The following is an 18,228-nucleotide window of genomic DNA, read 5'->3' as shown; positions in this document are numbered from 1 at the left end:
AGTTTATTTTTTTTAAATCCCGTTAACATCTTATATATCTTAATATTGTATAAATGTTATTTTTAAATAGTACCTGTAAATTTTTAATTAGATATTTATTTTAAAAAGATAGGTTAACAATAAATAATTAAATATCATACAAAATGGTTATTATTATATTTAAAAAATAGTTGTTTCTATGAGCATAAATTATTAAATATTTCTTCATAAAAACATTAAACAAGCTGAATGTAGGTGGTAGATAATGACATGAAAAAGATAAGTTTGACTAGTGGGGATGCCCAAGACCGCCGAATATGGAAAGGGAATTACAAGGGAAATGGTCTAATTTTGAACCTAGAAAAGGGCCACGAAACAAAAAAAAATATCTAGTATATTTATATAAATTTAAAAGGACAATATAAAAAGGAAAAGTCGAGAAAAAAAGATCGTGAATCAGGAATAAAGTTCTAACCCTTTGATAGAATAAATGAATACGAAGTGAATATATTAACTAAATAACACTGGAAAAAAAGGTTAATTTTTTTATATTAGTCTACCAAACCATTATCAACTTATTGTTTTAATTTTTTCTTCCTATTTCATTTTGATTTAGACCTAATTTTCAAGATTATCAAAAATAATTTCTTAATCAAAATCTTTGCAATCAATTTTACAATTTATATAAAAAAGTTAAATAGTTTTATTTCATATAATTTAAGTATAATAAAGTGATGATGGTACAATATATTTATAATTACATAGCTATATAAAAGTGTCAAATTCATTCCTATCATATTCCAAATCACTTATGGCTAGCTAACAATCACGATTATTTCGCATTTTAATTATAATTTCTTCTTAGAAGGCCTGTTGAAGATTTGCTTCATACCCCCAGATTGATTGTTGATAAATTTGATATTTTGAGGATTGTGACTTGTCCAAGGGGAATCGAATAAGGTTGTATCTTGATCCACCAAATGAGTGTATTTCGTACGCCCAGCTTTACCGAAATTTTTGACCTATAGATATATTTATTAGTTTAAAAAAAAATTAATAAACCATTTTAAAATAATATTTTAACAATATTTTCATTTTGATTCCCTCGAAATATTTTATGAGTAGGTTTCGATATTAGTATAGTATTTTTAGTAAGGTATAAATGTATATAAATATATACAAAACATAAAAAACTACTAATAACCTGCATAATCTTAGGCATAACAGTTTTATCGAAATGATCTTCGAGTGTGGGTGCGCTAACATCTCGTTTCAAAACGTCTTCTTCTTCATCCTGTTATCAATTTTAGAGTTACCCAATGTATATTAATTTCATTAAAACATAAATTACAAAAAAAATTTGTTACCAAATAGAAGGCACCCCTATGATAATATTTTTGCAAGAATCGGTATTTTCCTTTTTGAGGCCTATTGGTTACCAACTTGGGATTAAGTCTCAAGATTTCAGCTCTTTCTTCTTCCGTCATACTGTGCCATCTTTCTATCTCCATTTTCTCTCTCACCATTCTTTTGAGTTCATTTTTTCAAATAAAAATATTAATAAATTTGTCACCTAAGAAAAGTCAACGATGGAAAGAAAATGATTTGATTTCGTATTTGCATTCGGTGATATTCATTACCATAAAAAATAACCAGTATACAATTAAAGAACTTTCAAGATTCCATTAAATTTTTTAGAATCATTTTATATTGAAATGACAAAATTATGAATTGGCCACATTTACAGATTTAGTCCAAATTCTAATGACCATGTCATGGGTCATTTTACGACCCAATCTGGCTTTGTAATTTTTTTAAATGATTTATAATCCCGGTCTGGATCTCTTACATTCGATTAGTACCAGCCTGAAATTACAATCTCTAATATAAAAAAATAAACATTATGAAATTATTATATCAGACCATTTTTCTAAGCTTCTTTTCCTATATTTAATGACAATAGTCAAATCATGGTGATTGAAAATTTAGTTAATAAATGAGAACAAATTTTACAATGTTTATGAGCATGGGAGAAGGACGAGTGTATCATTCATCTATGATTTGTATATAGTATTTGACAATGATTTGGACAATTTAATCAATTTATGAAAAATAATAGCCCAATTATTATATATTTAAAAAATATGTGATTAATTGTATATATCAAAAATAGTATCACTTTTTTTTATCAATTTTAAAAAATCATGCATTCATTAAAATGCTTAAATTAATCGAAAAAAAGTAACAATAAATATTTTTTTAAAGTAATGAGATAGATTTACACATAACATAAAATTAATATGGATATACAACTATACATGTCCATAAATTTTAATTTTAATGAAATAAATATAATTCATTTAGGAGATTTGAAAAATAAGAAAAACTTCAACAGTGGCAATGATTTTAGAAAAAAAGTTAACCTTTCTTTCTCTTCTTTGTCCCTCTTAAGTCTTTCAGCTTCTCTGGATTTCCAGCTTTCGTAACTGGTTTCCTCGTCAATTTCATCATCCGTATCTATATCTTCGAGCTTGGACGTTATAGCCGGATTTTCCGGGGGTAATAAATTGTTGGATGCAATCACGTCCGTCTTTTCCGGAGGGTTGTAGTGTTCTCTTTTAATCTCTTCTTCGACTATCTGAATGAGAATGTTTTGAGGAGAATAAATAAAATTGGTTATATCATAGATTCGATTTATTTAGTTAAGAAGCTTCCAAAGGTGATCACCTTATTTTGAGGTCGGTACCTCTCACCTACCAATGCTTATCAGATAACATTGATTACCTCTCTAAGTTGATGAATATGTAACTGCTCTTGAGGTCACTTTATTAAAACGGAATTTAAGGTACAAAAATTTATCTTTTTTACCCTTTGCCGCTATTAAATAATTAGTTATTAATTAAAAACGAAGTCAATTCGAATATTAAGTATTATTATATAATTTCTTTGCGAGTAATATCATGCATAGTTTATTTTAGTCATATTTTAAGATAAAAAATATAAAGATATTACTTTTTATTGCATCAATTTGTTTAATAATATATAAAAAAATGTTTAATTACATTAAAAAGTTCATTTATAGCAACATTTATATATATATTATTCACGATATTTTTTGAGGAAATTGAGCAGTCATGCTAATTAATAAAGAACTTATTCAAAAAATCGTAAGTGAGCAATAGAGGAAAAAATATGAGTTCCTAGTCGTTTTAAAAATATAATTTTAAACTCTCAAATGGAAATAAGATTAGGGCTGTTTGGGGGATTAGATTTCGATGAGTAAAGCTAGTCTATCAATCAATTTTAAGATGTTATACTTTTGATTTGATATTGGTTATCTCTCTCATCTAAAAATCCAGATTCGGATAGTTTTTTAAAAACGATCCGATTAAGATCTTGTATTATAAGCCTCGAGATTTGGCAAATAGAGGTTCAATCCTTTCTGCCATCTTTGAGCAAAATCTCCAAGCTTAAATAATATTATTTTGGCTACCTTGAAGGAAGTGGGATCAAGGACTGGTAAAAGCTTAAGATGACGTGAATAAGAATAGGAGTAAAATGGATTTCACAAATAGTGATAATCAGGACTGGCAAAAATGGAGAAGGGGAATCAGAAGGGAAACTGGTGTACCCAGGTAAACCTAGAAATCGTTATTAAACGTAGAAGGTGATAAATATATTAACTACCGAAAACAAGTATATTATGGAATTTGGTTTGTTATTTTTAATAATATAAATCGTATTTATATTATATGATCTCTAAAATTTAAAAAATGACACTTAAATACATCAAACCAATATTCAAATTGAGGTTGACGATATTATGTCTTACTTTATGTTTATGAAACTATAATATTAAATATATATAATTTAAGTGTGGGAGAGTTTTTTTTAGCAGGAAAAAAATGATGAATCATGATTGTAAATTGAGTGGTCATAGTATTTTTAAAAAATATTAAAATTGTTTCAAACTATATGACAATTTATGATTTAATTAAATGGGGTGAATTATGTAGAAAGTAAAGCCTAAATGATAAATATATAATATACCTTTAAAGTTTCCCTACGCCGTTCCTCTGCTACCTTTTTAGCTTTGATTTCCGAAAGCCTTTGCTTTTCTTCGTCATCCTCCTTTTCTTTGATAGTAACTCTATCTTTCCTATACAAAAACAGGATTATTAAAGTATTATTTTGGCCATAGTTGAATCTCATTTATTCAATTGTTAGTAGAGGTGTGAATTAGTGTTGTTAATCGGCTTAGCCGAGCCGGCTCGAACAGAGCTGACTCAAATTTTGGGTCTCTTTCAACCTAGACCCGAGTTCAAGCCGAGAAAAACGACCTCGACTCAAAATATGGGTCGTTTTTTTCGACCTCGACCCGAGTCCAAGCCGAAAAAACGACCTCGACCCAAAATATGGGTCGTTTTTTTCGACTCAGACTTGAAGTTTGGGTCGTTTTTTTCGACTCAGACTTGAAGTTAAAATGTTTTTTCGACTCAGACTTGAAGCTTGGTTGTTTTTTTCGACTCAGACTTAAAGTTTATTTTTTTAAGGCCAATGTGTAAGAATATATTTTGCAAACATGTTAAATTAAAATTTCAGTGAAGATGTACCATAGAAAAGTGACAATTGTCTTAATCGTCATTTTTGTACATTTTAAATTTTTTTTAGACAAATACAAATGGGTAGCAAACATTTTAAAATAAAATTTCATTGAAGATGTACCATAGGAAAGTGACAATTGTCATAATCGTCATTCTTGAACTTTTTTGAATTTTTTTAAGGCAAATGGGTAAAAATATATTTTGTAAACATGTTAAATTAAAATTTCATTGAAGATGTACCTTAGAAAAGGACAATTGTCATAATCGTCATTTTTAAACTTTTTTCAATTTTTTTTAGACAAATGGGTAAAAATATATTTTGTAAACATGTTAAATTTAAATTTCAGTGAAGATGTACCATAGGAAAGTGACAATTGTCATAATCGTCATTTTTGAACTTTTTTAAATTTTTTTAAGGCAAATGAGTAAAAATATATTTTGTAAACATGTTAAATTAAAAATTGAGGATGTACCATAGGAAAGTGACAATTGTCATGATCGTCTTTTTTGAATTTTTTTAAGGCAAATGGGTAAAAATATATTTTGTAAACATGTTAAATTAAAATTTCATTGAAGATGTACCTTGAAAGTGACAATTGTCATAATCGTCATTTTTGAACTTTTTCCAATTTTTTTCAGACAAATGGGTAAAAATAACATGTTAAATTTAAATAGTGAAGATGTACCATAGAAAAGTGACAATTGTCATAATCGTCATTTTTGAACTTTTTTAAGGCAAATGGGTAAAAATATTTGTAAACATGTTAAATTAAAATTTCATTGAGGATGTACCATAGAAAAGTGATAAAAGTCATAATTATTTTTAAACTCTATTTAAACAAATAGTAAAAATCTTATTTGTAAAACATGTTATATTAATATTTTAGTGTAGAAGAACCCGAGAAAAAGATTCATGGTGGCAAACTATCTCATATAAATACTTATTTATTTTTGGAAAACTGATTTTATTTATAATTAGTATTTCAAAGCCTGTTTTTATAAGAGTGTCAGCTATTTTTTTTAATAAGGTAGCGTCTTATTATCCACTTTTTACAATACTTCCAAATTTTTTTTAAATATCTCTATTTCCACAAATAAAATAGATATGATTAAAATATTAAATATATATATATTTTTTATTATCTTAATAATAATATAGTGTTATCCCCAACTTTAGCGATGCGAAAGTATAATCCGAATAAATAAACATTCTTATTTAATTTAAACTTTTATCACTTTTCTATGGCTTTTATTGAAATTCTAATTAACTAATTTATATTTTAACCATTTTCTTCAAAATATTCCAAAAAAATATCAAGATGGCTATTTTAATTTTTTCAAGGTTTTTCATCACTGAAAAATTGATTTAACATGTTTACAGTATATATTTTTATCTATCTGCTTCAATTAAATTAAAAAAAGTTCAAAAATGACGATTATGACAATTGTCACTTTCAAGGTACATCTTCAATGAAATTTTAATTTAACATGCTTACAAGATATATTTTTATCCATTTGCCTTAAAAAAATTGAAAAATGTTCAAAAATGACGATTATGACAATTGTCACTTTCAAGGTACATCTTCAACGAAATTTTAATTTAACATATTTACAAAATATATTTTTACCCATTTGCCTTAAAAAAATTGAAAAAAGTTCAAAAATGATGATTGTGACAATTGTCACTTTCCTATGGTACATCTTCACTGAAATTTAAATTTAACATGCTTACAAAATATATTTTTACCCATTTGTCTAAAAAAAATTCATAAATGACGATTATGACAATTGTCACTTTCAAGGTACATCTTCAATGAAATTTTAATTTAACATGTTTACAAAATATATTTTTACCCATTTGCCTTAAAAAAATTCAAAAAAGTTCAAAAATGACGATTATGACAATTGTCACTTTCCTATGGTACATTTTTACTGAAATTTAAATTTAACATGTTTACAAAATATATTTTTACCCATTTGTCTAAAAAAAATTCAAAAAAGTTTGAAAATGACGATTATGACAATTGTCACTTTCAAGGTACATCTTCAACGAAATTTTAATTTAACATATTTACAAAATATATTTTTACCCATTTGCCTTAAAAAAATTGAAAAAAGTTCAAAAATGATGATTGTGACAATTGTCACTTTCCTATGGTACATTTTTACTGAAATTTAAATTTAACATGTTTACAAAATATATTTTTACCCATTTGTCTAAAAAAAATTCAAAAAAGTTTGAAAATGACGATTATGACAATTGTCACTTTCAAGGTACATCTTCAACGAAATTTTAATTTAACATATTTACAAAATATATTTTTACCCATTTGCCTTAAAAAAATTGAAAAAAGTTCAAAAATGATGATTGTGACAATTGTCACTTTCCTATGGTACATCTTCACTGAAATTTAAATTTAACATGCTTACAAAATATATTTTTACCCATTTGTCTAAAAAAAATTCATAAATGACGATTATGACAATTGTCACTTTCCTAAGGTACATCTTCAATGAAATTTTAATTTAACATGTTTACAAAATATATTTTTACCCATTTGCCTTAAAAAAATTCAAAAAAGTTCAAAAATGACGATTATGACAATTGTCACTTTCCTATGGTACAATTTTACTGAAATTTAAATTTAACATGTTTACAAAATATATTTTTACCCATTTGTCTAAAAAAAATTCAAAAAAGTTTGAAAATGACGATTATGACAATTGTCACTTTCAAGGTACATCTTCAACGAAATTTTAATTTAACATATTTACAAAATATATTTTTACCCATTTGCCTTAAAAAAATTGAAAAAAGTTCAAAAATGATGATTGTGACAATTGTCACTTTCCTATGGTACATCTTCACTGAAATTTAAATTTAACATGCTTACAAAATATATTTTTACCCATTTGTCTAAAAAAAATTCATAAATGACGATTATGACAATTGTCACTTTCCTAAGGTACATCTTCACTGAAATTTTATTTTAACATGTTTGCAAAATATATTTTTACATATTTGCCTTAAAAAAATTCAAAAAAGTTCAAAAATGACGATTATGACAATTGTCACTTTCCTATGGTAAATCTTCACTGAAATTTTAATTTAACATGTTTGCAAAATATATTTTTACATATTTGCTTTAAAAAATAAACTTCAAGTCTGAGTCGAAAAAAAACGACCAAACTTCAAGTCTGAGTCGTAAAAAACGACCCATATTTTGGGTCGAGGTCGTTTTTTCGGCTTGAACTCGAGTCAAGGTCGAAAAAACGACCCGAACTTTGAGACGGGATCGCGACTCGAGGCGTATTAACAACAATAGTGTGAATGAATTTTGGCAAAATTATAAAACTCTATCTGAACAATATTTCCAGAAACGTTCCATAAAAATATTAAAATTCTATTTTAAATTATAAGTATATAATTAGGTATACTGGTTAGTTTTTTTCTTTAATTCCAAATTAGTGTTGAGAATTTTTTTTACATTAAAATTTATATTAATACAACCGCACAAAATAAATAATAAACTATCAGAGAATGTCTTAATCAATGCTTAGATCTAATAAATCTATATTTTAAAGATTAGTGAATAAAATTAGATAAATTTTTAATAAAAAGTTCTGGAACGTTTCTAAAACGTAGAATAAACGGTACATAATTTTTTGGCGGGATGGAACAGAAACGCAAAAATATTTTTGTCCGGGTTCCCTGTCAATTTTTAGAATTTGAGTCGGTTTCGATATGTAACACGTCTGTTAATTATCTTTAAAAAAATGCGATGTATGCTATTACATTTCTAAACATTCAATATTATGTAAAAACATATATAATAATAATAATATTAATATTGGGTTCTACTTCTGAACAAATACGGGCTTAATATGTTGGTGTCTACTGAACACGTCGAATCCTTCATCTTCACTCTCTTCCTCTTCTTCATCACTTTCTTCTTCGCTTTCCTCCTCCTCAACTCCTTCATCTAAATTTTCGTCCAAATATTTGTCGCTTTTATGTTCATCCCCGCGAGACGCTTTAGTAATTTTGCTTGATGGTGGAGCTTTACGAGATAATTTTTCTTTCTCTTTCTCCCTTTCCTTAGCCTTTCTTATTTTTTCAAGTATCTTTTGCCGCAGGGCCAGCCTCCTCTTTTGTATTTCCTTTTTAAAATTAAACATTATAATTTTTATCAAAAATTGAATGTCCAGGTTATAAATTGAGCTAGCTATTATTAAAATTTGTAATTTAAGGATAATCTCTCTCGAGGGGACAATTTAAAATACATTTAATATTTTGTGGGAGGATTAAAATTTTATAAACTAAAAATGATTATTTAATTATAGTTCTAAATTTTTTTTATAACTTCTTCGTTTTCATCACTATCTTCCTTATCGCTTCCGCTTTCACTACTAATTTCTTTATGTCTGGACTTATGGTCGTCCCTCATTACGTTATTATAGTTTTTAACTCTGGATGTCTCGGTTTCCGATTCTGACTCCTTAGCATTATTTTCTTTATGCATTTGCTTGTGACGTGCCAACCTAGTAACATTAATCAAAAAATGATAAAATAACATTAAAAAAAATTAAGCATAAAGTGGCATTTTTACCTGGATTATAAACAATATATTCTAAAAATAGCATTTATATAGAAAAAAAATATGTCAATTTTTTCAAAATCAATTTTATTCCCTAAAACAGGGAATGTGATTTTAAATTTTTTTTTACCCTTTATTCAAAATTTTAAAAAATCTAGTGATTTTATCTTGAAAGATTTTCTATGCATGAAAATTACAAAATATATACTTTTAAAAAAGTTGACGTTTTTAGATAAAATTTTGTCAAAAATCTTTCTTCTTTAAAAAAAATCCTCCTAAATTTTTTTAAATATTTTTTTTTAATTCCCCAGAACTGGAAGATAATCTCTTCTCATTTATATATACGTAAATATTCTTATTTTCGTAATATTAAAAATATGTCAAATTTAAGTAAATTAATAAATTTTAATTTTTAAATGATAATATAGAACTATTTGTTTTTCCTTAAAATTATATAGTTTATTTTTATTCAAATAAATTGTTTAATTATCTAGTATTTGATTTAATAGTCCTAACTTAGTAAAATTCAATATAGCACATGCCTTTTTAAAATTTTTAAATAATATACACCATTGTTAATGTAAAATTAAAGAATTGTGAAATTTTTAGAATAAAAATTAGTCCTAACTTAATAGCATTTAATATAGCACACACCTTTTCCATTTTTAATGTAAAATTAAAGAATTGTGAAAATTTTCACAAGAAAAAATATGGAATTCTTAAAATTTTTGAGTTATGAAACTTTTAATTATTATTACATCAAAAAAATTCCATCCATATCCACATGTCGCATATTTATTATTTTTAAATAAAAATAATATTTAAAAAATAATAATATTAAAATATTTTAAAAAAAAAATATTAAAATTTTGCCCAAGTTTCAGTGAGTTACCTTAAATTTTTATAAACATTAAATAACTTTAAAGGTCTACCATTAGGCTACATAAAGAAATTTAAATAACTTTTCTAGCACAATTATTAATAAAGAAATCTAAAATTAAAGGGAGTTCATTTTGCACAAAATGCCCTATTTTTTTGACCTTTAGAAGCCAATATCCCAGCCCCTGTTTGGAGTTGGAGGTTAAAATTTTTTTTCTTAATTATATAATATATGCAAATAAAATTTTTAAAAAAATCTGAAGGGGTCAGATTGAAAATCGTTTTGTTGATTTGTCATGAAATCTGCATTTATTTTTTAAAAAATATGGTTTATAATGACATGGTTTTTGTTTAGGGAGAGGAGGATGGGAAGAGGTTATGGGAAATTTTTATTAAATGATATTTATAAATTTTACAAATTAAAGGAATAGAATTATCCCCCCCCCCATGGTTATACTGAGCCTAAGAATGTGCATAAATATCATACAATTTTGTCCAGTTTAATTTAAATTTTTACCGAGTTTCTTTTTTTAATTTTAGCATGAAGGCAGAAAATACCTTAAGGGCTTTTTTTTTATAAATCTAATATAAAAGAATATTTAATTAATTAATAAATATTTATAATTTCACTGTTATTGAATTATTTTTAATATAAATCTTATATGAAAGTATATTTATTTAATTAATTAATATTTATAATTTTACTGTATTTAATAGTAATTTTATCTATATAAAAGCTAATTTTATTATCATCACTTTTGCAAAAATTATAGAATTTAATGTTATACTCTTAAGATTGTGATATGTTTTAAAATTTACTTAAAATTTGCAAAACTTGTTGAGATATATTAAAATTTAGTAGTAAGAAAGATCCCAAATTACCTTTCTGTTTATGGTACCTCTTAAGGGTTAAAATTTAATTTTATCATAAATATCTCAGAGATCTTTGCCAAATGAAAATTGAATTTTTAAAAACATAGTTTATTAGCTAGAAAAATTGTAAATTACTAAAAAAAATCCAAATAAACCAATATCAAATGAAATGTAAGGTATAATTTACTGTAAATCAGATACCTACAATCTGGCCCATATATCAAGTATACAGGCTTGGCCAAATTTTTTTTAAAATATACCTAAGCCAGGCTTAAAATTATATATATATATATAACTAATAAATGAAATAAAATATAACATATTTAAAAATTGATGAATAATTGAATAATATATCACATTCACTCACTTTACATATTTCCAATATCATTATAATTTTATAGAAAAAATTCATACATCTGGATTGAAACAAAAATTTAAATTAAAAAAAATCTAGGTCAAGCTGATTTAAAAAATGTGGACCAAGCCTAAAAAAAAATTTTTTTTTAATCTGGGCCAGATCATATATTGATAGTCTGAAGGTTCCTGCCATACATATCCAATCATTACATATAAAATGATGAAAATTATATTCTACTTTTCCAAAATTTGTGCTTGCTTAATTTTGTTAATATCTTCTGTTCTTGTTGAACTTTTTTTATGATTTCGAGTAGTCTCCTTGCTTTGATTTTTTCTTTCAGGTCGATCTAAATCGTGAACTGATTCTGGGCTTGAATATTTATGTTGATATTCTCTAACTATATGAGTTTGAACTTTTTGAGCTTGTTCATGATTATCTTCATTACCCTCACTTTCATCGGATGAGGATGGTGCAAAATCTGGCCTAAATAAAGTAATATGTTAAAAAAATTATATAAAATAATTTATATTTAGATAAAACCTTTTCCCAGATACATATCGTTGAACTTTAACTTTCTTCATCGATATCTCGCCTAAATAATATCTGTTAATAATAACAAATAAATATCGATTTACCTTTTTCATTCAAAAATGGTATTGCTCCTGCAGTACACTGTATAGGCAGCGGCTTAGCCACATTGATATCGATTGCAGACATCAAGATATTTTTTCTAACAGAATGTGATAGCTGCAATAAAATGTTCGTACATGTGCGTCATGAAAAAACAAAATTTGATTAATACTTTCAATACTTTGCATTTTGTTGTGAACTACCTATATAATATATAAAATAGAATTTGGAATAAAAATTTATTAACTTAGGATTACTTTTTATATTAAGTAAATTTAAGGAATATAAGAAAATTTTTCTATTGGCATTCTTATCATTGGTCAGAAGTAGTATTATTAAATCCCACTATTTAGGTCGATTTTTTAAAACGGCCCGATCAAGATTTTAGCCTAAATAATACTGTGTAAGCCTGAATATTTTTTTCTATAATATGGCAGAAAAGAATAAGACCTCTATTTGCCAAATCTAGAGACTGCATTTGGCGAAAATCTTAATAAGGTCTTTTTAAAAATCGATCCAATAACAACACTTATATGAAGAAACATCGCCAAATTTAGCACATTAACTAGTAGGTTATCACGATATTTTTAAAAGTCAAAATTTTAGAAATATTTGAAATATAAATCCATAACTAGATTTTTTATGTCAGAAATTTGTTTACTTTGCAACCAGCCCATAGGCCAGGAAAAGGAAGTGTGGGAAGGAGGAGGGTTGGGAACAAAGTATCAGAAATATTTTTTTTAAATCTACAAAACTAGATTTTACTAGCAGCTAGTGTTGTTAAACGGCCCGATTTGAATCGATTTTTTTGAAAACGAACAGTTTAAAACTTTAGCTAAAATAATATGATGCAAGCCTCAAGATTTGGCAAATAAAAATTCAAATCTTTCTGCCACCTATGAGAGAAATCTCCAGGTTTGCCTACTTTGGCTAAAGTCTTAATCAGGCTGTTTTTTAAAATAGATAAAATCGAAATATTTAACAACACTACTGATAACCCAGGTCAGAGGAAAATTAAAGTACGGGCAGATTGCCAAATATTCTTTACTCAAAGGCCTGATTTTTTTTGTAGGAGAGCCAGGGTTTGCCACCATACCTCTTTCCGAGATCGCACCAATAAATCAATCTCGTTTTGGAAACAGGAAATTACAATTGTAGACCCCAATACTAACTATATTATTCATCACCCTAGATTTAATACCCTCCCACCTACCTCAGCAAAAGATTTTAATATTTCTTAAAAATCTTCACTAACAAGTAATCGCGTATTTTACGAAGAGGAGCCTATTTTAGTGAAAGGCAAAGTAGTTTGGAAAAGTTGTTGAAATATTATTTTGAATATTATTATCTTCAGGGACGGACTGGTGACGCTACGGCCTCGTGGGCATTTTTTTATACCGGTACATGATTATATTACATCTTATTTTTTGAAAATAAGTTCAAATGTTTTTCATTTTTAGTAAAAAAAAGAATAGTATTATACGATAATCATATATTTATTTTAAAAAAATGCACATCTAAAATCATATTCATTACCTATAAAAAATAATATTCATTGAAAATATATATTTTATATTAGATTTACAACGATATTGCACTATAAAATTAAATCATACATCACATGTTAAATATAAAAAAATGCATACTCAATTGATTAAATCAATTAATTATAAATATAAAATTATTGCAGTTATACAATATTACAGAGAATAAAATTGCTGCACTTTTATAAAATCAAGCACCGATCATATTGTAAATAATATTAATAAGATTCTAATAAAAGAATTAAGAAAATATATAATTTTTACGTTAATAAATCTCTCATTAACTTTGAACCTTTGCGCAAATATGCAGGAATATCTTCTAGTTCAATCTATGCTAATAGTTCTCGTTTAACTGACATCATTAAAAACGCTGCTTCTAATTTTTTTTGATCAATATTAGCTCTCAGCATATTTTTATAATTTTTAATTTACTAAATGCTTTCTCGCAATTAACCTGCGTAAATGATAAAGTTAAAATGTATTCATATGCCAAAAATAAATTAGTGTCACATGTATGTATATTGTATCTTTTAAGAATTTCATACACGCATATTAAACACTTGTTACATTTATTATCACATTCTGATTTATTGATATTGTAATATTCCACCTTCTTCATTTGACTTCTCACTTGTGCATGCGATATCATCGTCCGTTTCATTTAATTCTGCTACCAAATCTTTGAATATACTGGAATGAACATAATTTGTTATGAAATTTAACACTCAATATGCAATTGTGCCAGTTTTTCCAATGTCTTTTCAGAAATAGTTTTACTTTTTATTTCATCAAAATGTCGGATGCAAATATTGCACATTCAAGATAAGCTCTCAATTCGCAAAAAGTAGTTCTGACAAGCTGCTTATAATTTGATCAATTATAGGACGAAATAGTTCGAACCTATAAAGGTCAATCGATTCTTGAGGACGTTCATCTTGGCATTTGTCACTATATATTCTTTTCGCTCGTCCTATTCGATTTTTTTAGAGAGCATTTTATACTCAGATACTATCCGAGAGCTATATGAAAATGTTTAATTTAAATTAGCAGCCATTTTATTGCTTTATTTTGAATCGATGTAATAATCGATGACACAGAAGATCTGATTGACATTTCTTGATAATAAAAACATTTTCTTTACTCTTTAATTAAACATCTGCAACACATAGGATGTTCAATCAGGGGGTTTCAATTAGTGTTGCGTAATCGGCTAAAAACTACGCCTAAGCCTAATAAGGCTAAGCCTAAAAATCGGCTAAGCCTAATTAGGCTAAGCCTAAAAATCGGCTAAGCCTAAAAATCGGCTAAGCCTAAAAATCGGCTAAGCCTAATTAGGTAAGCCTAAAAATCGGCTAAAACTAAAAATCGGCTAAGCCTAATTAGGTTAAGCCTAAAAATCGGCTAAGCCTATATAGCTAAAATTAAATTAGTCAAAATTCTGCATCGATGCTTAGTATTAATTATTATTTATTTATTTTAGTAAAATAATTTATTTTATTTATATTTAATGTAAATATTTTATTATTATCAACAAATAAACATGATATGATTTAATATTTTTTATTTATATTATTATATTTTGAAATGAAAATAAATTTATTTATTTGATGTCATTTTAATAAAAAAAATAATATGCTGCTATATTGTAAAATTGTAATATTCTTTTTAATATAATTTATTAGTGATTTTCACAATCTTCTTTATAAATACATCTTTTATTGAGGAATTATATTGTAAATTTTATTAGATAAATAAACAATCTTTTAGGTGAAATCTTTTATAATTTTTTTATCATTTTTTTAAAATTATCTATTTTTTATTAAATGAGGTGGATTTTATGAAACTTTTTTGATGATTTTATATGATCTTTTTAAGGATAATATTTTAATGTGACAATTGTCATAATCGTTATTTTATAAGTTTTTTGAATTTTTTTGAAGAAAATAGGTTAAAATAAGTATTAATAACATGTGTAAATATAAATTTAGTGAAGATGTATTAAAGAAAAGTGACAATTGTCATAATCGCTATTTTTAAAGTTTTTTGATTTTTTTTGACGACAATATGTTAAAATAAGTATTAATAACATGTTTAAATAAAAATTTAGTGAAGGTGTACCATAGAAAATTGACAATTGTCATAATAGTTATTTTTAAAGTTTTTTGTATTTTTTTGAAGAAAATATGTTAAAATAAGTATTAAAAACATGTTTAAATAAAAATTTAGTGAAGATGTACCATAGAAAAGTGACAATTGTCATAATCGTTATTTTATACGTTTTTTGAATTTTTTTGAAGAAAATTTGTTAAAATAAGTATTAAAAACATGTTTAAATAAAAATTTAGTGAAGATGTACCATAGAAAAGTGACAATTGTTATAATCGTTATTTTATACGTTTTTTGAATTTTTTTGAAGAAAATAGGTTAAAATAAGTATTAATAACATGTGTAAATATAAATTTAGTGAAGATGTACCAACGAAAAGTGACATTTGTCATAATCGTTATTTTATAAGTATTTTGAATTTTTTGAAAAAAATATGTTAAAATAAGTAGTAAAAACATGTTTAAATAAAAATTTAGTGAAGATGTACCATAGAAAAGTGACAATTATCATAATCGTTATTTTATGAGTTTTTGGAATTTTTTTGAAGAAAATTTGTTAAAATAAGTATTAATAACATGTGTAAATATAAATTTAGTGAAGATGTACCATAGAAAAATGACAATTGTCATAATCGTTATTTTATAAGTTTTTTGAATTTTTTTGAAGAAAATATGTTAAAATAAGTATTGATAACATGTTTAAATAAAATTTAGTGAAGATGTACCATATAAAATTGACATTGTCATAATGGTTATTTTTAAAGTTTTTTGAATTTTTTGACGAAAATATGTTAAAATAAGTATTAATAACATGTGTAAATATAAATTTAGTGAAGACAATGAAAAGTGACAATTGTCATAATCGTTATTTTTAAAGTTTTTTGAATTTTTTTGACGAAAATATGTTAAAATAAGTATTAATAACATGTGTAAATATAAATTTAGTGAAGATGTACTCTAGATAAGCGACAATTGTCATAATCATTATTTTTTAAATTTTTTGATTTTTGTTGACGAAATAATAACATGTTTAAATAAAAATTTAGTGAAGATGTACTATAGAAAAGTGACAATTGTCATAATCGTTATTTTTAAAATTTCTTTGATGTAAATGGGTAAAAATATAGATTGTAAAATTAAAATTGCCTGAGTATATGCCATAGAAACACATATGGTAATAATAGATTCTTCCCCAAAAACAGGAGCAAATTGGCATTTTATTACATTTGTTCATCGGGTCAGAAATTAATATGCAAAATTTATATCATAATATCTAATCCTAAGTTAGAAATTATTATTTTTTTTTACCATTTTTCATCAGACAATCTTGTTTAAAATTTGGGTAAACTTTTTTTTCTATTTTAAAATCAATATCGATGCAAGTTAACTATTTTCGTCAAAAAAAATCAAAAAACTTTAAAAATAACGATTATGACAATTGTCGCTTATCTAGAGTACATATTCACTAAATTTTTATTTACACATGTTATCAATACTTATTTTAACATATTTTCTTCAAAAAAATTCAAAAAACTTTAAAATTAACGATTATGACAAATGTCACTTTTCATTGGTACATCTTCACTAAATTTTTATTTAAACATGTTTTTAATACTTATTTTTGTAGTATTATGTAAATTTAAGATGGTACGAAATTTAACATTTTTATAATTTTGTTATTATGTATATTTAACATTGTACGAAATTTAAGATTTTTATATTTGAATAATAATAGTTTAATATTTATATGTTTATTCTTCGAAAATTGGTAATATTTGTACTAGATTTAAGATTTACATATTTGAATAATGAGATTTTAATGTTTATATAGTTGATTCTTCGAAAATTGTTTAATTATATATATATATATATATATTTTTAATTCTTGGAAGTTTTTTGATAATTTGGATTCTTCGAAAATTATTTTATTATTTTTTAAATTGGATGACATTTTGAAGATAAAATTAATAAAAAAGGAAAGAGTTAATAAAGAAAAGGTAAATATACAATTTGATAAATTAGAATTATTATTATATATAATTAAGGTACTCAAGGGTAAGTAATTAAACATCATTATTATTAGAATTAATCTTTTATTTTAATAAAGAAAGATTTAACAAACTTTGAATTCTTAATTGCTCTCCCACTACTGAGTAAACACCCTGAGGTAAGTTCGGATTTATAACAATTTGGACCGAAGTAAATCAGGGCCTGTTAGATATTCACGTAGGAATTCAAAGGTAAAAACAAATCTATTTTATGTTATGTAAATTATTATTACTTTTATTTATTATAGTAGTAATTTTATATTTATACAATTTTTTTAAATTATTTAAAATTATTTTAATCAAGTGGTTATTGAGTACACTTTAATGTATATTACGCAAATAAATTTATTAAGTTTAATACTTGAAAATATAAGTATAATTATATTTTTGGTGCTAATTTTAAGTTTCACGTTAGGTTTAATTATAGGAAGAAATACGACTTACGTTAAGATAGAGATTAAAGAGTTAGAAAATATTAAGAATATATTAAGAGAGGAAGATAAGAAAAGAAATATAAACAACTTCATACGAACGGATAATTACAGACAGATAATTTGCTATAGTTGTGGTCAGCCGGGCCACATGTCGCGCCAGTGTGAGATAACGAAGA

The 18,228-nt window shown here is 25.1% G+C and overlaps 1 protein-coding gene across 1 annotated transcript; it reads right to left on the bottom strand.

Annotated features, from left to right (window-relative positions):
* Positions 1–703: 703 nt before the first annotated feature.
* LOC135925421 (microfibrillar-associated protein 1-like) lies at positions 704–12,061 on the bottom strand. Its single transcript, XM_065460725.1, has 10 exons — positions 11,927–12,061; positions 11,832–11,883; positions 11,529–11,774; positions 8,948–9,125; positions 8,446–8,744; positions 4,030–4,138; positions 2,403–2,617; positions 1,347–1,506; positions 1,184–1,273; positions 704–1,001 (listed from the first exon to the last, which is right to left on the bottom strand). Exons 1-10 carry the CDS (start codon positions 12,006–12,008, stop codon positions 828–830), a joined length of 1,605 nt encoding a protein of 534 aa, XP_065316797.1. The 5' UTR covers positions 12,009–12,061; the 3' UTR covers positions 704–827.
* Between the last annotated feature and the right edge of the window lie 6,167 nt (positions 12,062–18,228).

This window comes from Gordionus sp. m RMFG-2023, chromosome 2 (assembly GCF_954871325.1).
Source record: "Gordionus sp. m RMFG-2023 chromosome 2, tfGorSpeb1-WG-v2, whole genome shotgun sequence".
In the NCBI taxonomy this organism is placed as follows: domain Eukaryota; kingdom Metazoa; phylum Nematomorpha; class Gordioida; order Chordodea; family Parachordodidae; genus Gordionus; species Gordionus sp. m RMFG-2023.
The sequence above is the reverse complement of the archived record's forward strand: the minus strand, read 5'-3'. Positions and strand labels throughout refer to the sequence as shown.